At 40.5% G+C, this 24,765-nt stretch overlaps 1 protein-coding gene across 1 annotated transcript in view; it reads right to left on the bottom strand.

Moving 5' to 3' along the window:
* LOC139743750 (uncharacterized) overlaps positions 1–24,765 on the bottom strand; it is a 74,152-nt gene that overhangs the window by 9,903 nt on the left and 39,484 nt on the right. Inside the window, exons 35-49 of the mRNA XM_071654204.1 lie at positions 23,140–23,265; positions 22,573–22,635; positions 21,802–22,005; positions 20,526–20,645; positions 19,294–19,365; positions 18,288–18,386; positions 17,735–17,785; positions 17,097–17,170; positions 16,223–16,292; positions 15,525–15,623; positions 14,639–14,720; positions 13,741–13,769; positions 13,212–13,271; positions 11,350–11,418; positions 10,636–10,692 (exon numbers count right to left, since the gene is read on the bottom strand). Coding sequence (XP_071510305.1) covers positions 10,636–10,692; positions 11,350–11,418; positions 13,212–13,271; positions 13,741–13,769; positions 14,639–14,720; positions 15,525–15,623; positions 16,223–16,292; positions 17,097–17,170; positions 17,735–17,785; positions 18,288–18,386; positions 19,294–19,365; positions 20,526–20,645; positions 21,802–22,005; positions 22,573–22,635; positions 23,140–23,265 — 1,275 coding nt within the window. The remainder of the gene's footprint in view (positions 1–10,635; positions 10,693–11,349; positions 11,419–13,211; positions 13,272–13,740; positions 13,770–14,638; positions 14,721–15,524; positions 15,624–16,222; positions 16,293–17,096; positions 17,171–17,734; positions 17,786–18,287; positions 18,387–19,293; positions 19,366–20,525; positions 20,646–21,801; positions 22,006–22,572; positions 22,636–23,139; positions 23,266–24,765) is intronic.

The raw sequence follows: 24,765 nt of genomic DNA, 5'->3' as shown, positions 1-24,765 counted from the left end.
TACCAGATGAAAGGGGCTTCACTGAGCTGGGAATAAAAGGGTTATAGAAACTGTCTTACCAAATGAAAGGGGCTACACTGAGATGGGAATTAAAGGGTCATAGAAACTGTCCTACCAAATGAAAGGGCTACACTGAGCTGGGAATAAAAGGGTTATAAAAACTGTCCTACCAAATGAAAGGGGCTTCACTGAGCTGGGAATAAAAGGGTTATAGAAACTGTCTTACCAAATGACAGAGCCTTCACTGAGCTGGGAATAAAAGGGTTATAGAAACTGTCCTACCAAATGAAAGGGGCTTCACTGAGCTGGGAATAAAAGGGTTATAGAAATTGCCCTCCCAAATGAAAGAGGCTACACTGAGCTGGGAATAAAAGGCTTATAAAAACTGTCCTACCAAATGAAAGGGGCTTCACTGAGCTGGGAATAAAAGGGTTATAGAAACTGTCCTACCAAATGAAAGGGGCTTCACTGAGCTGGGAATAAAAGGGTTATAGAAATTGCCCTGCCAAATGAAAGGGGCTACACTGAGCTGGGAATAAAAGGGCTATAGAAACTGTCCTACCAAATGAAAGAGGCTACACTGAGCTGGGAATAAAAGGGTTATAGAAACTGTCCTACCAAATGAAAGGGGCTTCACTGAGATGGGAATAAAAGGGTTATAGAAATTGCCCTACCAAATGAAAGGGGCTACACTAAGATGGGAATAAAAGGGTTATAGAAACTATCCTATCAAATGAAAGGGGCTTCACCGAGCTGGGAATAAAAGGGTTATAGAAATTGCCCTCCCAAATGAAAGGGGCTACACTGAGATGGGAATAAAAGGGTTATAGAAACTGTCCTACCAAATGAAAGGGGTTAGACTGAGCTGGGAATAAAAGGGTTATAGAAATTGTCCTACCAAATGAAAGGGGCTTAACTGAGCTGGGAATAAAAGGGTTATAGAAATTGCCCTGCCAAATGAAAGAGGCTTCACTGAGCTGGGAATAAAAGGGTTATAGAAACTGTCTTACCAATAGAAAGGGGCTACACTGAGCTGGGAATAAAAGGGATATAGAAACTGTCCTACCAAATGAAAGGGGCTTCACTGAGCTGGGAATAAAAGGGTTATAGAAATTGCCCTACCAAATGAAAGGGGCTACACTGAGCTGGGAATAAAAGGGTTATAGAAACTGTCTTACCAAATGAAAGAGGCTACACTGAGCTGGGAATAAAAGGGTTATAGAAACTGTCCTACCAAATGAAAGGGGCTTCACTGAGCTGGGAAAAAAAGGGTTATAGAAATTGCCCTCCCAAATGAAAGAGGCTACACTGAGCTGGGAATAAAAGGGTTATAATAATTGCCCTGCTAAATGAAAGGGGCTACAATGAGATGGGAATAAAAGGGTTATAGAAACTGTCCTACCAGATGAAAGGGGCTTCACTGAGCTGGGAATAAAAGGGTTATAGAAACTGTCTTACCAAATGAAAGGGGCTACACTGAGATGGGAATAAAAGGGTCATAGAAACTGTCCTACCAAATGAAAGGGCTACACTGAGCTGGGAATAAAAGGGTTATAAAAACTGTGCTACCAAATGAAAGGGGCTTCACTGAGCTGGGAATAAAAGGGTTATAGAAACTGTCTTACCAAATGAAAGGGGCTTCACTGAGCTGGGAATAAAAGGGTTATAGAAACTGTCTTACCAAATGAAAGAGGCTACACTGATGAGAAAAGAGGCTACAAGCTGGGAATAAAAGGGTTATAGCCCTGCTAAATGAAAGGGGCTACAATGAGATGGGAATCTACCAGATGAAAGGGGCTTCACTGAGCTGGGAATAAAAGGGTTATAGAAACTGTCTTACCAAATGAAAGGGGCTACACTGAGATGGGAATAAAAGGGTCATAGAAACTGTCCTACCAAATGAAAGGGCTACACTGAGCTGGGAATAAAAGGGTTATAAAAACTGTCCTACCAAATGAAAGGGGCTTCACTGAGCTGGGAATAAAAGGGTTATAGAAACTGTCTTACCAAATGAAAGAGGCTTCACTGAGCTGGGAATAAAAGGGTTATAGAAACTGTCCTACCAAATGAAAGGGGCTTCACTGAGCTGGGAATAAAAGGGTTATAGAAATTGCCCTCCCAAATGAAAGAGGCTACACTGAGCTGGGAATAAAAGGGTTATAGAAATTGCCCTGCTAAATGAAAGGGGCTACACTGAGATGGGAATAAAAGGGTTATAGAAACTGTCCTACCAGATGAAAGGGGCTTCACTGAGCTGGGAATAAAAGGGTTATAGAAACTGTCTTACCAAATGAAAGGGGCTACACTGAGATGGGAATAAAAGGGTCATAGAAACTGTCCTACCAAATGAAAGAGGCTACACTGAGCTGGGAATAAAAGGGTTATAAAAACTGTCCTACCAAATGAAAGGGGCTTCACTGAGCTGGGAATAAAAGGGTTATAGAAACTGTCCTACCAAATGAAAGGGGCTTCACTGAGCTGGGAATAAAAGGGTTATAGAAATTGCCCTGCCAAATGAAAGGGGCTACACTGTGATGGGAATAAAAGGGCTATAGAAACTGTCCTACCAAATGAAAGAGGCTACACTGAGCTGGGAATAAAAGGGTTATAGAAACTGTCCCACCAAATGAAAGGGGCTTCACTGAGCTGGGAATAAAAGGGTTATAGAAACTGTCCTACCAAATGAAAGGGGGTACACTGAGCTGGGAATAAAAGGGTTATAGAAACTGTCCTACCAAATGAAAGGGGCTTCACTGAGATGGGAATAAAAGGGTTATAGAAATTGCCCTACCAAATGAAAGGGGCTACACTAAGATGGGAATAAAAGGGTTATAGAAACTATCCTATCAAATGAAAGGGGCTTCAACGAGCTGGGAATAAAAGGGTTATAGAAATTGCCCTCCCAAATGAAAGGGGCTACACTGAGATCGGAATAAAAGGGTTATAGAAACTGTCCTACCAAATGAAAGGGGCTACACTGAGATCGGAATAAAAGGGTTATAGAAATTGTCCTACCAAATGAAAGGGGCTTCACTGAGCTGGGAATAAAAGGGTTATAGAAATTGCCCTGCCAAATGAAAGGGGCTTCACTGAGCTGGGAATAAAAGGGTTATAGAAATTGCCCTGCCAAATGAAAGAGGCTTCACTGAGCTGGGAATAAAAGGGTTATAGAAACTGTCTTACCAAATGAAAGGGGCTACACTGAGCTGGGAATAAAAGGGTTATAGAAACTGTCCTACCAAATGAAAGGGGCATCACTCTGGGAATAAAAGGGTCATAGAAATTGCCCTACCAAATGAAAGGGGCTACACTGAGCTGGGAATAAAAGGGTTATAGAAACTGTCTTACCAAATGAAAGAGGCTTCACTGAGCTGGGAATAAAAGGGCTATAGAAACTGTCCTACCAAATGGAAGAGGCTACACTGAGCTGGGAATAAAAGGGTTATAGAAACTGTCCTACCAAATGAAAGGGGCTTCACTGAGCTGGGAATAAAAGGGCTATACAAACTGTCCTACCAAATGAAAGAGGCTACACTGAGCTGGGAATAAAAGGGTTATAGAAACTGTCCTACCAAATGAAAGGGGCTTCACTTAGATGGGAATAAAAGGGTTATAGAAATTGCCCTACCAAATGAAAGGGGCTACACTAAGATGGGAATAAAAGGGTTATAGAAACTATCCTATCAAATGAAAGGGGCTTCAAAGAGCTGGGAATAAAAGGGTTATAGAAATTGCCCTCCCAAATGAAAGGGGCTACACTGAGATCGGAATAAAAGGGTTATAGAAACTGTCCTACCAAATGAAAGGGGCTTCACTGAGCTGGGAATAAAAGGGTTATAGAAATTGCCCTGCCAAATGAAAGGGGCTTCACTGAGCTGGGAATAAAAGGGTTATAGAAATTGCCCTTCCAAATGAAAGAGGCTTCACTGAGCTGGGAATAAAAGGGTTATAGAAACTGTCTTACCAAATGAAAGGGGCTACACTGAGCTGGGAATAAAAGGGTTATAGAAACTGTCCTACCAAATGAAAGGGGCATCACTGAGCTGGGAATAAAAGGGTTATAGAAATTGCCCTACCAAATGAAAGGGGCTACACTGAGCTGGGAATAAAAGGGTTATAGAAACTGTCTTACCAAATGAAAGAGGCTTCACTGAGCTGGGAATAAAAGGGTTATAGAAACTGTCCTACCAAATGAAAGGGGCTTCACTGAGCTGGGAATAAAAGGGTTATAGAAATTGCCCTGCCAAATGAAAGAGGCTACACTGAGCTGGGAATAAAAGGGTTATAGAAATTGCCCTGCCAAATGAAAGGGGCTACACTGAGATGGGAATAAAAGGGTTATAGAAACTGTCCTACCAAATGAAAGGGGCGACACTGAGCTGGGAATAAAAGGGTTATAAAAACTGTCCTACCAGATGAAAGGGGCTTTACTGAGCTGGGAATAAAAGGGTTATAGAAACTGTCCTACCAAATGAAAGGGGCTACACTAAGCTGGGAATAAAAGGGTTATAGAAACTGTCTTACCAAATGAAAGGGGCTTCACTGAGCTGGGAATAAAAGGGTTATAGAAACTGCCCTACCAAATGAAAGGGGCTTCACCGAGCTAGGAATAAAACGGTTATAGAAATTGCCCTGTCAAATGAAAGGGGCTACTGAGATGGGAATGAAAGGGTTATAGAAACTGTCCTACCAAATGAAAGGGGCTACACTGAGCTGGGAATAAAAGGGTTATAGAAACTGTCCTACCAGATGAAAGGGGCTTCACTGAGCTGGGAATAAAAGGGTTATAGAAACTGTCTTACCAAATGAAAGGGGCTACACTGAGATGGGAATAAAAGGGTCATAGAAACTGTCCTACCAAATGAAAGGGCTACACTGAGCTGGGAATAAAAGGCTTATAAAAACTATCCTACCAAATGAATGGGGCTTCACCGAGCTGGGAATAAAAGGGTTATCGAAATTGCCCTGTCAAATGAAAGGGGCTACTGAGATGGGAATAAAAGGGTTATAGAAACTATCCTATCAAATGAAAGGGGCTTCACTGAGCTGGGAATAAAAGGCTTATAAAAACTGTCCTACCAAATGAAAGGGGCTTCACCGAGCTGGGAATAAAAGGGTTATAGAAACTGTCTTACCAAATGAAAGGGGCTACACTGAGCTGGGAATAAAAGGGTTATAGAAACTATCCTATCAAATGAAAGGGGCTTCACTGAGCTGGGAATAAAAGGGTTATAGAAACTATCCTATCAAATGAAAGGGGCTTCACTGAGCTGGGAATAAAAGGGTTATAGAAATTGCCCTGTCAAATGAAAGGGGCTACTGAGATGGGAATAAAAGGGTTATAGAAACTGTCCTACCAAATGAAAGGGGCTTCAATGAGCTGGGAATAAAAGGGTTACAGAAACTGTCCTATCAAATGAAAGGGGCTACACTGAGCTGGGAATAAAAGGGTTATAGAAACTGTCCTGCCAAATGAAAGGGGCTACACTGAGCTGGGAATAAAAGGGTTATAGAAATTGCCCTGCCAAATGAAAGGGGCTACACTGAGCTGGGAATAAAAGGGTTATAGAAACTGTCCTATCAAATGAAAGGGGCTACACTGAGCTGGGAATAAAAGGGTTATAGAAACTGTCCTGCCAAATGAAAGGGGCTACACTGAGCTGGGAATAAAAGGGTTATAGAAATTGCCCTGCCAAATGAAAGGGGCTACACTGAGCTGGGAATAAAAGGGTTATAGAAACTGTCCTACCAGATGAAAGGGGCTTCACTGAGCTGGGAATAAAAGGGTTATAGAAACTGTCCTACCAGATGAAAGGGGCTTCACTGAGCTGGGAATAAAAGGGATATAGAAACTGTCCTACCAAATGAAAGGGGCTTCACTGAGCTGGGAATAAAAGGGTTATAGAAACTGTCTTACCACATGAAAGGGGCTACACTGAGATGGGAATAAAAGGGTTATAGAAACTGTCCTACCAAATGAAAGGGCTACACTGAGCTGGGAATAAAAGGCTTATAAAAACTATCCTACCAAATGAATGGGGCTTCACCGAGCTGGGAATAAAAGGGTTATAGAAATTGCCCTGTCAAATGAAAGGGGCTACTGAGATGGGAATAAAAGGGTTATAGAAACTGTCCTACCAAATGAAAGGGGCTACACTGAGCTGGGAATAAAAGGGATATAGAAACTGTCCTACCAGATGAAAGGGGCTTCACTGAGCTGGGAATAAAAGGGTTATAGAAACTGTCTTACCAAATGAAAGGGGCTACACTGAGATGGGAATAAAAGGGTTATAGAAACTGTCCTACCAAATGAAAAGGGCGACACTGAGCTGGGAATGAAAGGGTTATAGAAACTGTCCTACCAAATGAAAGAGGTTTCACTGAGCTGGGAATAAAAGGGATATAGAAACTGTCCTGCCAAATGAAAGGGGCTACACTGAGCTGGGAATAAAAGGGTTAAAGAAACTGTCCTACCAAATGAAAGGGGCGACACTGTGATGGGAATTAAAGGGATATAGAAACTGTCCTACCAAATGAAAGGGGCTTCAATGAAATGGGAATAAAAGGGTTATAGAAACTGTCCTACCAGATGAAAGGGGCTTCACTGAGCTGGGAATAAAAGGGTTATAGAAACTGTCCTACCAAATGAAAGGGGCTACACTGAGCTGGGAATAAAAGGGTTATAGAAATTGCCCTGCCAAATGAAAGGGGCTACACTGTGATGGGAATAAAAGGGTTATAGAAACTGTCCTACCAAATGAAAGGGGCTACACTGAGCTGGGAATAAAAGGGTTATATAAACTGTCCCACCAAATGAAAGGGGCTTCACTGAGCTGGTAATAAAAGGGTTATAGAAACTGTCCTACCAAATGAAAGGGGCTACACTGAGCTGGGAATAAAAGGGTTATAGAAACTGTCTTACCAAATGAAAGGGGCTTCACTGAGCTGGGAATAAAAGGGTTATAGAAACTGTCCTACCAAATGAAAGGGGCTACACTGAGCTGGGAATAAAAGGGTTATAGAAACTGTCCCACCAAATGAAAGGGGCTTCACTGAGCTGGGAATAAAAGGGTTATATAAACTGTCCTACCAAATGAAAGGGGCGACACTGTGATGGGAATAAAAGGGTTATAGAAACTGTCTTACCAAATGAAAGGGGCTACACTGAACTGGGAATAAAAGGGTTATAGAAACTGTCCTACTAAATGAAAGGGGCTTCATCGAGCTGGGAATAAAAGGGTTATAGAAACTGTCTTACCAAATGAAAGGGGCTACACTGAGATGGGAATAAAAGGGTTATAGAAACTGCCCTACCAACTGAAAGGGGCTTCACCGAGCTGGGAATAAAAGGGTTATAGAAATTGCCCTGTCAAATGAAAGGGGCTACTGAGATGGGAATAAAAGGGTTATAGAAACTGTCCTACCAAATGAAAGGGGCTTCACTGAGCTGGGAATAAAAGGGTTATAGAAACTGTCCTACCAAATGAAAGGGGCTACACTGAGCTGGGAATAAAAGGGATATAGAAACTGTCCTACCAAATGAAAGGGGCTTCACTGAGCTGGGAATAAAAGGGTTATAGAAACTGTCTTACCAAATGAAAGGGGCTACACTGAGATGGGAATAAAAGGGTTATAGAAACTGTCCTACCAAATGAAAGGGCTACACTGAGCTGGGAATAAAAGGCTTATAAAAACTATCCTACCAAATGAAAGGGGCTTCACCGAGCTGGGAATAAAAGGGTTATAGAAACTATCCTATCAAATGAAAGGGGCTTCACTGAGCTGGGAATAAAAGGGTTATAGAAATTGCCCTGTCAAATGAAAGGGGCTACTGCGATGGGAATAAAAGGGTTATAGAAACTGTCCTACCAAATGAAAGGGGCTACACTGAGCTGGGAATAAAAGGGTTATTGAAACTGTCCTACCAAATGAAAGGGGCTTCACTGAGCTGGGAATAAAAGGGTTAAAGAAACTGTCCTATCAAATGAAAGGGGCTACACTGAGCTGGGAATAAAAGGGTTATAGAAACTGTCCTACCAAATGAAAGGGGCTTCACTGAGCTGGGAATAAAAGGGTTATAGAAACTGTCCTACCAAATGAAAGGGGCTACACTGAGCTGGGAATAAAAGGGTAATAGAAACTGTCCTGCCAAATTAAAGGGTTTACATTGAGCTGGAAATAAAAGGGTAATAGAAACTGTCCTGCCAAATGAAAGGGGCTACACTGAGCCTAGAATAAAAGGGTAATAGAACTTTTCCTGCCAAATGAAAGGGGCTACACTGAGCTGGGAATAAAAGGGTAATAGAAACTGTCCTGCCAAATTAAAGGGTTTACATTGAGCTGAAAATAAAAGGGTTATAGAAACTGTCCTGCCAAATGAAAGGGGCTACACTGAGCCTAGAATAAAAGGGTAATAGAACTTTTCCTGCCAAATGAAGGGGGCTTCACTGAGCTTGTGGAAGTAGTTTGCTCCACAAGGTTTTGGGGAAATTGTGGTTACCATGGCAATGCTTTCTCTCATAAACATAAAAGATGTCTTGCCCATCTACACCTAAATGTCATTATTGGGGCTTAGAAATTCAATGGTATAAAAATGGATAAGCTAAATTCATTAATAAATGCACATAACTGCCATTTTCAATTTTCTTGATTGTTTACGAGTGACCAGACATTAACATTGCACTAAGTTAGGTGTCTATGGCTGAAGGACCAACATTCTCCTCATGACAGAAATGGGCTTAATCTTTTAGGCAACTAATCTTCTTCACAGAAGAAGAATCCCAGTGACAAAGGAATCTGCATTAGATTCAACCATAAATTTACCTGACTGGTATATCCTGTTTCATGAGCTGTCTACCAGTAATCAGAGATGAACGTTCCATTAAGTTGGGTATAGTGTCTAACAAGAGAACAAGCATGCTCCTCATGGCAGAGATTGGTTTAATCTCTGAGGCAGCCAACTTTCTATATATCTCATCTTAATTATTTTCATCGTCAGTTTCATGTTTCTTCTACGTGCCGTCATGAATTTGACACTCCCTGCTGTAACAGCAAAGAAAAAGAATGATTTATAAATAATCACCCATTTTCTGTTTCATTGACTGTTTTACAAGTGAATAGATTTAGACGTTGAATTCCACATTGAATTAAAAACTAGAAATGTCGCTTCGGCGACTGGTATGCCTCCGCCATAATGCATGATTTTCCCAATAGGTCTAGATAGTACATGTGGACAATGTGTGATTACATTTTCACAAAATTGGCAAAATATTGAAATGACAAGTTTGTCACAAATGTGTTCGATGTTCACCTTCCTTGACTGAGGTTTAATTGGATGAATAGGCGAGCATGTATTTGGGGATTTAAGGACTTTAACTTGACTTTGACCCATTCATACATTTATGCATTGAGTAATTTTCAAGGTACCGGTATGGAGAAAAAGTGCAATTTCTGAATTGAATAGTAAATTGTTACCATTTTCATCTGGCCTTTGACCCTAAAATTCATAAGATAATCACTTTCAGGTAGAACATGCATAATATGTACTTAGTTTCAAGATAACATGAGCCACTTCCGAGATATGGAGGAAAAAGTTCAGCACTTTCACTTGATCTTTGACCTTTTGACCTTTGAGGCAAAAAAAAAGAAGAAAAAAAAAACTTTCTAGAGAATTTCTATTAGGTTACACATGCATACACCAAGTGTAAAAAAAAATACCCCTGCTGGCATTGCATAAATATGAGGGAAATAGCAAAATTTTGAAGTGTTGCACTTGACCTTTGACCCCCTGACCTTTGACCCCATGAACCCTACATTCTCTAGATAATCACTTCCAGTCAGTACATGTATATACTATGTTCCATGAAGATACCTTGAACAATTTTCCAAGGTACGGAGAAAACAAAGAAGTTTTAATATTTTTACTTGACCTTTTGACCTTTGAACTTTGACCTCATGACCCAAACTTTCACCAGAGAATCTTAATTGGGTAATACATGTATACACTAAGTTTCAAGAAAATATCTTCAGGCATTCAATAGATATGGTGGAAATAGTGAAATTTTATGTATTTGACCCTGACCTTTTGACCTTTGACCTTTGACCTCATGACCCAAACTTTCACCAGAGAATCTTAATTGGGTAATACATGTATACACTAAGTTTCAAGAAAATCTCTTCTGGCATTCAATAGATATGGTGGAAATAGTGACATTTTAGGTATTTGACCTTGACCTTTTGACCTTTGACCTTGAGCATGTGCACCCAAAAGTTGATAGGCACAACTTCACCCCCTAATACATATACATGCCAAGTTTCACTAGGATACCTCAAGAGGTTTTGATAGTTACCTTGTCCACAAAATTCATTACGGACGGACGGAAGGACGGACGGACGGAAGGACGGACGGACGGACGGAAGGACGGACGGACGGACAACCCGAAAACATAATGCCTCCGGCACCACTTCGTGGCGGAGGCATAAAAAAAATGACTCCACACAAGAATCATTAATTTGACTGTCACTTGTTGTTCTGAACAGTGTCAGTTGGTGCCTTCTGTCAGGCTATTTGAATGATGTTCCCCCCCCCCCCCACCTCTCTCTCTCTCTTTCTCTCTGTTCATAGGTCTACCTCACCTGTTGCTCCAAATAAGCATTGACTTGTTCCAGTTTCTCATTGATCTCGATTCGAGCCTGTCAGAGTCAGAAAGCCAACAAATGTGGGAACGTAAAATTAACAAAATCATAATTTACACACACACACACACACACACTACACACATGCAAGCAGAGAACCAGCATTATTCTGTCAATAAACAAGTCACATCTAGAACCATTTTTGTATGGATTAGACTGCCTTAAAACACTAACTTTTGGAATCATCATTCACATACTCCACTGTTGATGAAACACAACAACTCTTTAACACTGGGGCAAAGCATATTTCATGATCCTAAACTTAATATTGCAGTCATGTAGGGATCTAATACAATTATAATTACAATTAAAGTACCAATACCTTTGAAAACAGCAAAATACACTTGTGTGATTTTAGGATAGCAACTTTTGTTGACTGTGAAACATGATATATTCGCAGCATGAAATTTTCGTGACTTACCACTGGCATCCAATGCATATTGTGTAGGTAAGAACTTTTGCATGCATTCTAATTTCGCGAATGTTGCCGCTCGCGAAATTAAAATGCACGCGAACATTCCTCGTTTTTCAGTATTTGTTTGCTTGCTTGATTTTTTTTTTCTACAGCAGACATCCGCAGAATTTGAACTAAGGAAAAAAACCACCTTTATCTAGCAATCCACAGACTCTAAACTTAAAAATATCTCCCCTTACCTTTGCATCTAGCTCCTGCTTGTATTTCTCTAGCTCTCCTTTCTCTACATAATTCTGCTGCATGGCCATCTGTAGAAAGATTTAGTGGAGAAAATTCAATTCAACCTTGCAAATCACCTGACTTGACAGGGAGTTAAGTGTTGGAGATGGAAAGCATCTTCCCAGAGCTACGGAACATTAAACAGACAGGTTGCCTTTACAAAGTACATTGAATCCCACTGAAAAAGAAGCCTTCCGCAGATCATGATGTAGAAATGGTAGAGAGAAGTGTGATGATAAATGGGTTAACATGCACTTGACCTTGAGAATACAGTGTGTTTCAGATAAGATAGGGGGAGGGTGGAGGTTATCAAACTGTAATTTGATATCAAAATCAACTGCTTGATGATATTCCAGGGGATCCCACCTCATACCCTAGTTGACATTCATGAAAAGAATTCAAAAAAATAAGTAAGTCAACTGTGAATGCAAATGAACATAAAAATTACTCTTCTTGTTGGCCAAACCCACATTCTATATAGCATGTTTCTACGTTACATAGCACTAAATACAGAAATCGGTTCATTGCTATCCTAATCATGCATCCACACACCTGGAGTGTTTCATCAGTCAGTTGATGGAAAGGAAGTGGCTGAGAAGAGTTTCAATGGATGAAAGAAAAATAAGCCAAGAGAGGGAAACATAAAGAATAGCATTATATTAGACCAGAATGGAAGAAATGAAATGATGAGGGAAAGACAGAGAAATAATCATGGAAAAAAATGAAATAATGAAATGTAAGGACTGATGAAAACATTATCTGAAGTGTATCAAGAAACTTGGGTGAAATTAAGTTGTTCTTTGGAAACCTGCCAAGTGTTGGAATTTATTAACCCGTTGAGGATGGTTTGATTTTGCTACAGCACGCATTTCCCATAGACACCTGCCCGAGTATACTCGGGACTCGTCCTCAACGGGTTAATACCAAAGTGTGAGCTATGTATAAAAACTGGCCTCAAATGCCACATGAATATCAGAGAAAATGTTGAACTATGGAGTAATGACATAATAGTTATGACCCCTGCATGACATCAAGGAGTCACCCGGTCAGTTTTTTGTACCTCTTCCAAATGAACACATGGAAGAAGAAGAAACTCCATATAAAACCTGACATACACACAAGATTGTATGCACACTGAAGTGGCACTCAGTTAATCCAGCTCATGAAATGGTCAGTATAGGTACATTGACCACTGCTCTAACAATTGCCCAACACACCATCAGACATTGAATGAGGAATGCCACTAAAACACACAGTTGAATGAATTCTGCATAGGTGGAACCCCAGCCATTACCCTGCTAGTGACAGCATCATGATTAAACAGCCTTACGTATCCACATCCTTTCAATGATGTGATTGAAACCATTTTGAACAGTACTGTGGTTTGTGTAAAGTCTTTTTAAAAGAAAAAGTGGGATTATTTGCCAACCAATGACTGCAATAGTTGTAGTAGTTTATATAAACTCTAATGCCCCCCCCCCCCCCCCGAAGAAAGTAACAACAAGATAAAAATTGCAAACTCCCTACCCAAACAAACAACAGGTAAAATAACACAGCATTTCTAGTCTTAATCATACATGTCATATTGCTTCCAAAACCTAATTAAAGCATACAATTGACATTTACTGATATACAGTACCTCCAATTAATCAAAAACTTGTTCAAGCTGGTGTCTATGACATATTCATAGGAAGGTTCAGTTAACTCTTCTATTCCTATGGGCAACACATTTATGTAGACTGTAAATAGGATGTTAGAGGCTGGTGGGCCCCAAGAAGGTTAAGGGGGGGGGGGGGGGGGGAGGAAATCTTTTTGAACTTACTCTTGTGTGTGACAGCTCTTCTTGAAGTTTTCGCTTGGATTTCTCCAGCTTCTCTTTATTCTAAAAGAAAGAAGAGCAAATATTTGAGAAACACAAGAATAAGAGTCAGTGAGGTCTGAAATTGCACATTTGATGAAGAAAAGGATTTATACAGAAATGTTAATTCACACTAGGTGGACAATAAGCACATGAATATATGAAGAAATATGCAACAAGTCAATACCATCATCTCAATACTGAAAATACTTCATTACATAAGTATGACAAAGTTTGTAGCCACATGTGATGTACAATGCAAATGTCACACAAATCAACAAACACATATAAAAACTATTGATTTACAAAGCCAAAATGCAAGTTTCCACCAACTCTGCATCAAATCAACAGTGTAACTGACAGGTTAAGATGGTTTGTCTGGACATTATAATCTTCTGGTATTGACCATTTTTTGAGATGTGGTTTTCTTTTCTTGACTGAACAGTTTACTATTCACACTGCATCTGAAGGTATGGAGTGAACAATCTCTCACCTTTACTGCACTCTTTGTAGAATTAACCTCTGTAAAATAATCAGACATTGATATAAAAGGATGATTTTGAGTACTCATCACAAAAAGACTTTCTTTGATTTTTTACTCAAGGGCCACATTCCACCTCTCACTGCTGATAATTCCTAATGACAGACAAGTTCACTACAATACGACAGAATACAATCATCTTTATCTAAACAGCACTTGCAGGCTGTCCAAGTATAACAAATGCGAAATCACTATTATATTGCCATAGAAGTCAGGTCACTTCCCTCTTTAAACTGTAATTTCTGTTCTTTCACAGAATTTTCCAGGATAGTTGTTACATTGGTACAAAGTTGACAAAATTTATAAGTGCATTCTTGTATCTGTCTGCATTTTGAGAGTTAAATCTACATTTGAGGTTTGATGCTCGACACCTGAGAAGTAAAACGGGAAAATTCAATCTGCATAACCTGTAAGCTGAAAAAAAAAAAAGAAATAGAGAAAAAGAGAATGCTGTAAGACATTAAGGAAAAAAATCATGCAAGATGACTTACAAAACTGAATGATAAATAAATAGTTGCATCAATTTGTGTATCCGGGGTTGTTTCATAAAGCTGTTCTTAAAGTTAGAAATGATGTAAGAACGACTAGTGATCAGTTTTTGTGCTGAATCATTGAAATTCTGATAAGTATAGCACATCAGAACTGATCACCAGTCGTTTTTAAGTCGTTCGTAACTCTAAGAACAGCTTTATGAAACATCCCCTTGGTCTAAAAAGTATTAATCCCAACAGGTTAACCTGCTTTAAATCATTCATTCCAGTCACATAGATAGTGAATGACACTATGAGACATTGGTTGTAAAAGGATTAAAGCAGTTTACAGGGTGAAAAACCCAAAACTTGGGACCTACCCTGCAGAAGTCGTCGGTTCTCTTTCTCCATGTCCAACCTGAGGAGGTTCTCTCTCTCCAGCTGCTGGTTGATGTCATCCAGCTGGTAGGAAGAGAGAAGGTGTGGTCTAACTGAAGACAGTTGGTAGTCAACATTTCGTTTGTTTCATATCAATTTCATTAAATTTCATTTCATATCAACTTCATTTCAATTCAATTTCATTTCATTCCATATTCATTTCAATTCTAACCAATCTAACTCCCAACTGGCCCTTCTCCTGACCAGCCCTTCTACTGAACCCCCCACCTATTTACCCAACCCACCCATCTCCCAACCCACCCATCTCCCAACCCACCCGTCTCCCAACCCACCCGTCTGACACACCCATCTCCCGACCCATCCATCTGCAGACTCATCCGTCGCCAAACCCACCTGTCTCCTTAGCTATCCATCTTCTGACCCACCTGTCCTCCTGACCCATCAATCTCCCGACCCACCCGACTCTCAACCCACCAATCTCCCAACCCATCCATTTCCCAATGCACCCATCTCCTAACTCACCCATCTCCTGACCCACCTGTCTGCCGACCCACCCATCTCCGGACTCACCCATCTCCCAACCCATGCATCTCCCGACCCACCCATCACCTGAAACACCCATCTCTCGACCCATCTGTCTCCTGAAACACCCACATCCTGACCTACCCATCTCTCGACCTACCCATTTCCCAATCCACCTGTTTTCCAATCCACCCGTCTCCTAACCCACTAACTCACCTGTCTCCAGACGTACGCATCTCCTGACTCACACTGTGTCCTAACCCACCCATATCCTGATCCACCTGTCTCCAGACCCAAGCATCTCCCGACATACCCATCTCCCAACCCGCCTGCCTCCCAACCCACCTGTCTCCGGAGTGTGACCACTGTGCCATCCATGTTGATCCTCTCTCTCTCAAACTCAGACTGCAGGGAGTTGATCCTTAGTTCTGGTGCTTCTTGCTCCTGCAAACCAAAACCAAGGAGACGTGATCTCACAGTCACTGATTCTTGGTAAAAGAAACGTTTTCTCACAAATATCTGATCGAATCCACCCTGACGGCACAGCATTAAATCTCTACTCATATCTTCTTCTATTATTCTCTCTATCTCTATTTTCCATCTACCTGTCTATCTATTGGTCTATTTATGTATCTATCAACCTACAAGTATCTATCTACATCTATCCATTTATCCATCTATCTATCTGCCTGTCTATCTCTATATCTACACTATGTACCTAATTATTGACATATCAATCAATCAATTCGTTCATACACCTACAATTGTATCTCTCTCACAACATTCTACATGTATGTACATATGTTTCACAGTTCAGGTGCCTATGCAAAGTCTTTGAAACTAATATTTGTCACCATTCCATTTGTGTGCATCATCTACAACACACAGTTTTCCAGTTTGAAGTGCATCCTTTACCACTGCAGACACCTTATGTAACTTACAATGTAAGCTTGGGTCCTTAAAAAAAAAACTGATGATGCCAACAGCACAAACTTGGGAGCCATAAACTTTGACAGTGAAAGAGCTTTGCACATGACACAAACCTTGAGTTTTCTCTTCATGAGCTTCATCTTGGACTTGGCAGCCGATAGATCCTGCTCCAGCCGTTGATTCCTGCCAGAGCGTCATCGATAAGAACAAAGATTACACTCACAGCATGCATTGCACCTGCTCAACACGCTACATGATGCAATGTCATAATCGCATAGATTACCAAAGTATGACGTCATACTCATAGCCATTCATTGCCATGGAAACTGGCTCTAAACAACCTCACCTGGTCCCAATATCTGTGAACACTATTGTTGCTATTAATCATGCGTGCATCTGTTTCTAACAAAAGCTATAACAAAAGACTGTAACATCATGACTTCAGTACGCTATATGCTTTCTCAAAACACAAACCCCATTAGATATGGACATACAGGAAAATCCTTCTCCTTACAGTAACTGTAACGGTTTGGTTCTAACCCTGGGGGTCTCCTGGCTATTTAAAATCTCTTTTGAAAAAGTGTCCATTCTCTCTTGCACGTAACTCAGTTGTACATTCAGTTTTGATCTAATCTTTTGATTTATTTATAATTCTAAACTATGTGGATGAACACTGAAAACATCAAAACCATGCATGAACAAAAATAGCAGGACCACTATCACACCTTTTGCATTGACTCATATATAATCTTATAATCCATCCTTTTGAAGACAAAAGATCAAACTTGAGAATTGATTGCAATGGTAATTTTTCTTCCTTGTACATGAATGTAGGATTAGGGAGTAGTAGCACAGAAAAACAGACTGACAGCCATGTGGAAAGACTGACAAACAGACAGAAAATGAAAAGACAGACAGTGACAAAAGTAACAAACAACTGTAGAGGAACCTGACTGCTACTTAAGAATGTATTTGCTTCCAACTCACTTCTCAGCTTCTGCTTTACACTGGATCTCCATGTTCTTTTTGAGTTCGGCAAATTTCCTGGTTTTTCGTTTCTCCTAGATTGAAGCAACATGAATGACAAGAGGTTGTGCTTGAATGAATTGCACATGGCCTAGGGCAAAGGTATATATACTCCCATCAGATCTCAAACTGGGTTTTTGTAGGAAATAAACAGTAGTATACAAAAATGCCCCTTACACAGGTCGTTAGTAAGAATTATCCATTAGATAGTAATTTTGGAACAGTAAAAAATACACAAGGTGAAGCTGAGTGTGTTGTGGACTGTTCAGAAGTTACAGAGGGTGGATTTCACCAGCACCTGACCAAGTAATGAGCATTATTTGTTTTATAAATGGTAACATAGTTTTGACTCTACGACAGCCATTTTAGCAAAATTCCCAGGTCAGCACCAGCTCCAAACTAACTGAAACCACATATACAAACAATCGGAATGCATTTCTAATACACAGGCAATGCAATGGAGCACAGACAAGCAGTACACTAACGCTCAATGAAAAGTACAATTGGGCCCTTAGGCAAAATAAAAGCCTGGTCATGTGATAGCTCTCAGCCACTAATTTCATTAGGTTCCATATCACCTTCCTAAAATGGGCTCTTACCTCCTCAACATCTGACTGCATTCTGGCCTTCTCTCTCTCTAGCTGAGATATCTGAATAAAAGAATGGGCAAGAGATTGGGATTTGACTTCAGTCTTATCAAAGGTCCTTTGTGTATAAACATGCACAAGTTCTTGGAGATGAACAGTCTTTCAGAACTGTAAGAAAGAATAACCAGTTTCTCAAAAACAAATAACAATAAAAGGAACAAAACTGACAACATAAACATGAGAGCAGTGTGATGTAACTGATTCATAAGAGATAATGAGATATTGGAATTGTATTAAGTAAGCAGATACTGACATACAATAGAAGAATACAATAAACTCACTACATGCTGATGCATCACATCAAACTGCAACACAAATGAATGCCACTATCTCAGCCTGCTTTGCAAGATATGTGTATGGTAATTTGTAGTACACAATGCCAAAGCATTCATTCCATCATGATGTTTGCCTCAGATCAAGATATGCCTGTTTTTCTTAAGATAATCAACAATGTTTAATAGGTGAGGGTCAGTGCCCTGTTCATTCCAGCACAACTGTCTCTAACCTTTATACCCAGGCGTGACCTGGACTTGACCTCCGTCTCCCATAAGTCTTTGTGCTCCTCGGCCTCCTTGGCAAAGATGTTCCTGGCAGCAAACTCCTCCTGGAGATATAAAGCATTTAATCACGAGGTAAGGCTTCCAATCGAATTTTGTTCCTCTTTTAAACGGTCTTACAACAAAGACAGACAAGGCTTGAGTACATGTACACTTTGGTGATCAATGTAGAAGCTGTTATTTTTTACGTATAGATATTTGCGGAGGTCACAGACATTTTTGCAAGATGTTATTTTTCACGATTTGACACCGAGGCTATCGTAAAAGCACTAACGCCTGTCCGTTCAGTCTGCCACTGTACTTTATATACAGTACATGCACTTAATATACGACTGAGTGCACAAAGATACTAGTACATACGTATATGCACACAGCATGCACATCCTGCAACCAAGATTACTGCACTACATTGTATCTCAAGCTCGAGGTTTGTCGATACTATGACAGGAGGGATGCACACATCCAGCCAGCCATGATGGCCATGGTTTAATTTGTCCCAGATAGAAAGGCGCTAAATGCTGCAGAATGCGCATGTAGATATTTTTGCACTGCATATCTAACACGACAAAGATCAGGTGATGATATTTTCATGTGCTGTTAAATTCACAGTCCAACAGTGATTAGCAGAATTTGTGGAAATTAAACCCTCATTAAATTCACAGCTTTTACAGGATTACAAATTCAATTTTTTTTCTACTTTCTAATTGCCAGCATGTGCAAAACAGCTACACTCTGTATTCTTTGCTGTATATGCTTTCCACATCATCAGAGAACCTTCAGTCACATCTATTCATCATCTCAGCAGAAGAAAAATTGGGGAAAGGTGGTGGGGGCTTCCATACAGAGAGGCATGAAGTAGGATACATGGGGAGGAAGAGGAGGAGGAGGCGGAGGAGGAGGAGGAGGAGGAGGAGAAGGAGGAGTATGAGGAGGAAGAAGAGGAGGAGGACGTACATTGAGTTTGCCTTCAATCTGCAAATTGCTGGTCTTCAGCGTTGTAACCAGGGCCTCCAGTCCACTGCGAATCTACAGACGATATATACACATGCGTATTACAACAGATGCAGAATATGCCAGACTGAAAGCAGTAAGACTCTCCTGTACTAGGTACTACACATCATTTCTGACACTGTGAATTTTCGACACAGCTGTGGCAATTAAAGCATGAAAAAGACATTTGTATTGTTATTCATTTTCCTTATCAATACAGAAATATCAACAGAATGAGCATAATATATTCTGCAAAAAAAAAAATCTATTGCATAAAGTTTGACAACAAGCTTTAAACTCCTCTTTGAATTGTATGCCTTTTAATATTTCATGAGAGGTTTCACAATAGTTCAGACCAATTCAAAGTTTATTTGATGAAAACTGGTTTTGAAATGGCTGAAATATCCTAAATAAAGAGGTCCAAATAAAAAGTGGGACCCACCTTTTATTAGGATCACTTTGCTTTACTTTGCCTTTGGATATCTCAGCCATCTAAAAACCAATTTTCCTAAAAAAAAACCAAAACTTTGAATTCCTCTTAGAATTGTAATACATGCTCTTTCATATTTCATAGGCAATTTCTTATCATCTTGCAAAAAGCTGAAATCTGAATCCCCATCTCAACCAAAACTATACCATTCCTTTAACTCTTTATGTGCCATGGTGGAAACCCCCTGTGTGCCACGTTATTCTAAGACAGGAAGGTAGTCATTCTCTGAGAAAGAATTCTGTTTTTCCAATTTGTATAACTCCTACAAATTTCTGTTAAGATGGGCATACTAGTAGGCAAAGTTAAAGAGGAATGCCAAGCTTTGTTTCGACGTAAATTGTATGTCGAATCTATTTTCAATTTTTCTTTTGAATGACCAGTTGCTACATTACTGTAAAGGCATGACTTTTGCACATAAAACCTTGACAAAAACTTAGAATGTACGAGCAAATCTGGTTGGGAACGCCGCTTGATAGTCAATCACCACATAGAATGCAAGCCGTATATGAGAGGAACAAAAGCATGAGAGACGCTTTCATTGTGCCGCGGGATTAGCGGTGATTAGTGATTTATCGATCGGTTTTGGCGGCTTTGTTTGTTGAGCAGAATATGCGAAGTTGGCACGCCGTCGACTGAGTCGGACGTGCGAACGTGGCACATAAAGAGTTAAAGACATGTGGGGGTGGTCAGATTTTTTTCCCCCTACCTTCTGAGATTCCTGGAGATCAGTCCTCAAACCCTCGCTGCGTTCTCTCTCCTGCTGCACGACGATCTCCATGCGAGAGTTCTCCGCCTCAAAGTGGCGTAGTCTCTCCTCCAACTCACTCTGTGATGACCAGACAAAATCAGACAATCATGTGGAGACACCACTAAATACAAATCAATTCCTATTCCATCTTACCTTGCTGTATCATTATCTCATGCATTGCCAAGGATTCAAGTTAATGACTGTATATGCCCATAGTTTGGTTGTACAATCATTACTGAAACAGGACTTTCATGATGATTTCATGCATTCATGCGCCTGAGAATAACGGCAATGGATTGAGAATTTATTGTAAGTACTCTCCCTGCGTAAGAATGTTTGCAAGTTCCCGCCTTGGTGACAAAAGAAATTGCATTTATTCTTTGGCAGGCAATATCTTTGGAGTGTTTATCAAATATCAGGTGATGAGAGAAATTTGCAAAAAAAATACAGTCACTGTTAAACAAATGATGCATGGAGGATCACACAGAATTGTGCACCCTCTTACAAATTGCATAACCTGCAGTCAAAGTAAATTCACTCTCTATTCCTGCATCAGATGTAAGTCTTCATCCAAACATGTTTTGTAAATGCAAAGGCTTTACATCCCCAACAAAAATGTGACCCTCACAGCGGAAAATCATTGTGACTTTTGCAGTTTCGTCATCACCAGAAAGAATATCAAATCTCACACTTCACCACTCAACTTTGAAACACATGTCTTTTCATGAAAACAGCATTGCGTCTTTGCAGATTATTGGTTCCAATGTATCCCACACAGAACACATGACAGTTTGTTTAAAAAAGGCTTTGCTTACATATGACACTGCTTCAATCGTGATGCTAATGGAGGTGTTGAAAACTTGCATATCGTCGCTGGGGCGACAAGCCCTCATATCTACAAAATGTCAAATGTTCAGGAGAGCCAAAAAACATGGCGGCCAAAGCACTATAGCGAATGGGAGAGCCTTTCCTTCGACATGCTGTGGTGGCTTCATTCTTGGGGTAAGACAGTTAGGATTTGGACAGGACATCACTAAACCAATCATTTGACCATTAATCCAAAAAAGTCATTTTCATCAAAATTTCAGATACAAGGTCTTGTCACCCCAGCAATTATATACATATTTCCATTGTAGGCATTCACTTCATTTAAAAAACAAAGTTGGGAGGAATAAAGAAATGAAGAAAGAGAGGATGACTACTGGGGAAAAAAAAAGTTGCTATGGCAACGCACCATCTTCTGCAGAGATTTGTTGGTGTCGACCAGCTGCTGTGAGGTGGCCATGCCGTTACGCTCTGCCTGGAGCAGTTCCGTTTGGAGTTCCTCGATTCTGGTCTCCAGAGTGCGGCGTTCCTGCTGCATGATGGCCACCTGGTCCTGCATCTGTCTCAGGTCAGAGCGGGCTCCCGCCTTGTCCCTCTCCTGGTCACTCAGGGCCTGGGTGGGGGGGAAGGGGGGAGTGAGGAGTGGGAAGAGGGGACAGGGGAGAGGGGTGAGGCAAGTGGGAAACAAGAACTTTGTTAAATTTAACTTGCCCCTTTCCTGTGATGACTGGTCAAAGGGTCTTCGACGGGGTATTGGATAGACCCTGGTAAACACACCTCTAACTCACTGATCAACCACTTGCTTGACATGTGCACCTATCCTTTTCCCACTTGCGGTATATCCATGACATATTTCACCAGCACACTGCATTGCGCATCAGGGCTTGTAAGGCAATTTTGGGAGAGGTGATATTTACAGATGAGGAGCAGTGTGATGAAAAGAAAACAGGACTTTTTAAGAATACATATCAGCGATTTTTAAGAAGTAGTGTTAGCAATTTCAGTTTTAGAGACAACATATATTGCAGTTGTGTTATACAGGAAAGCAGTATTTTGGTGTTTCGTTATAATTCCCACAAATCATTGATGCACGCAATTTGCAGAAAAATATAGCCACTGCATTTACAGTAGCCAGCCTTCAAAGAGCAGGTGCAATGGATAACGAATCTAACATTCTTACCTTACTGCGAACTTCCAGGTTGGCTTCTGCAATGGACTGCTTTCTTAGCGCCTCAGTCAATTCCTGGAGTGGTCGGTTGGAGACAAGATAAGTAAGTTTTGAGCTTCACTGTTAAGCCGTGAGTGAGCTAGCAATGGCATATTTCTAAACTAGAGGTTCAATAAAAAGTGATAAGCCTTAGAAATATCATTCAATGCTAGCATCAATCATTCCATTGACCCGTTCAAGACTAGTCCCAAATATACTTGCGGAAATGTCCATGGGAATTGTGCATTATGGCAAAATCAGCTCGTCCTCAACGTGTAAATGACCATCATCTCAACCATCTTCATCAACATTACACATTGTCACATCATATTCATGATAACGTCACACATCACTATAGCCATAATGGTGCTGGTAATCCCCATATATCTCCATAACCCATAGCATTGTCATAAAGACTGTCCTCTTTTGTCATCACTGATGCATTCTCCATCACCATCTCAGCGACGTGACCACGCTCTTCGAATTGTGATCGATGACCACCAACACCACAACCATCATCTAAAACGATCCCAACGTTACCTGCTGGAGCTGCCTCAGCTCCTGCTCTCTCAGCTGCCGGTTGTGTTCCGACTGGAGCAGCTCCTCCTTCAGCCGATTCACATTCTCCGTCATGTTGGCCTGTCTCTCCTCCCACACAGTGCGGGCCTGCCCAAAAGACCACAAAAGTGTCTCAGTATGGGACTAAGACATCACAGCAATCTATTCAGATATGTCATACAAGTACATCCAAACAATCCATTTTGCCACTGTGTAAATACAAATTTCCAGACCACAAAAACTATACAGATATTTTCTGCTGTGCTCCAAGGGTGCCTGATGTACTTGATATTACATCTAAAAAAGAAATCACTTTGAACAGTCTGGTAAATTTCTGCAAGATATGAGTGAATGGTACCTTTTTCCTGTGAGCTCAGCTTTCAACACAAATGATGCCAAGCCTTTTGATCTTCATTAGTCAAATCAGGTAGGAAATAATATTTATATTTCATAGAGTACTAGTGCTATGAATAATGATGTACAGGCTGGTAGACACAAAAACTAGAATTTCCACACTTGATTGTTTTTCAGTAGCCAGTAATTTCAATCATTTGATCACTTGATTTTTCCTTCAATGTAAGTCCTTATCTAATCAGTGTAAATTTGAATTCCAGCTTTTGGGCAATCTCACCAACTCCTCTCCTTTCTATGTTGTAACACACAGTTACATTGTAGTACCGACCCCTGGGTACCCAAGGATGGCCAGGGACCTTAGCATTTTTTCTGGCCTGTGTTCGTCGGGAATAGACAGGGGTATATGAGGGGAAATTCACTCATCTTGCCCGGGTTGGTTGAGAATACATCAGGTTTGAGGACAGACATTTACATTGAGAAATATTTTAGAGTGTCTCAAATACTGCCCTGCCTGTCACGGGGTTGGCTGGGAATTTCAACTCAACTACTGCCCTGCCTGTTGCGGACTTGGCCACAGATTCCTACACAAATATTGCCCAGCCTGTCAGGGACTTGACCGCGACTTGGCCGAGTAATTAACAGCCAAAAAATGTGACACGATGCAAGTCCCGGCCCGGGAACCAGGGGTTAAGACTATGAACAATTTATACATGTAAGTGCATTAGACACTAAGCTAGTCACTTGACACAGAAGGGTTTCTCTCACTGGCTTCAGATTTATGTAAGGGGGTATGTTGATTACCTTAAACTACAGCAACTCTTGATAGGATTAACAAATCTTGCACAATCATCATGCTGATTAGTTCAAAACAGTTCAATCGCTGACAACAATTAACAAAAAGGAGAACTATATGTCAGTAGAGAAAAAGCCAAAATCCTAGGAATTATAGGGTCATTAGCTTTTAGTTTCTTGTTATTCCTAAATCCAACCATGATTAGCAATCATTAAGTGAACGGATGCTAGTTTGATCAAATTACTCACATGCTCAATGGATATCTGAATCAACGTACATATGAGACAACATGTGGACATACCGTAGGTAATTGTTCACCAACACACACACAAATGTAGCTATCTAAACCTGCAATAACATTGAGATAAATCCATAGTTTATTGAAGACATTGTATTTTAATGTTGTGATATTATATATAGTTTACTTAAGTGGTAAAATTCCAACACAATTAACCCACTGA

The sequence above is a fragment of the Diadema antillarum genome, unplaced genomic scaffold (genome assembly GCF_040938485.1).
Source record: "Diadema antillarum isolate AM-2024a unplaced genomic scaffold, OU_Dant_1.0 seq00001105_RagTag, whole genome shotgun sequence".
Lineage (NCBI taxonomy): Eukaryota > Metazoa > Echinodermata > Echinoidea > Diadematoida > Diadematidae > Diadema > Diadema antillarum.
This window is presented reverse-complemented; position numbering and strand designations above follow the sequence as displayed.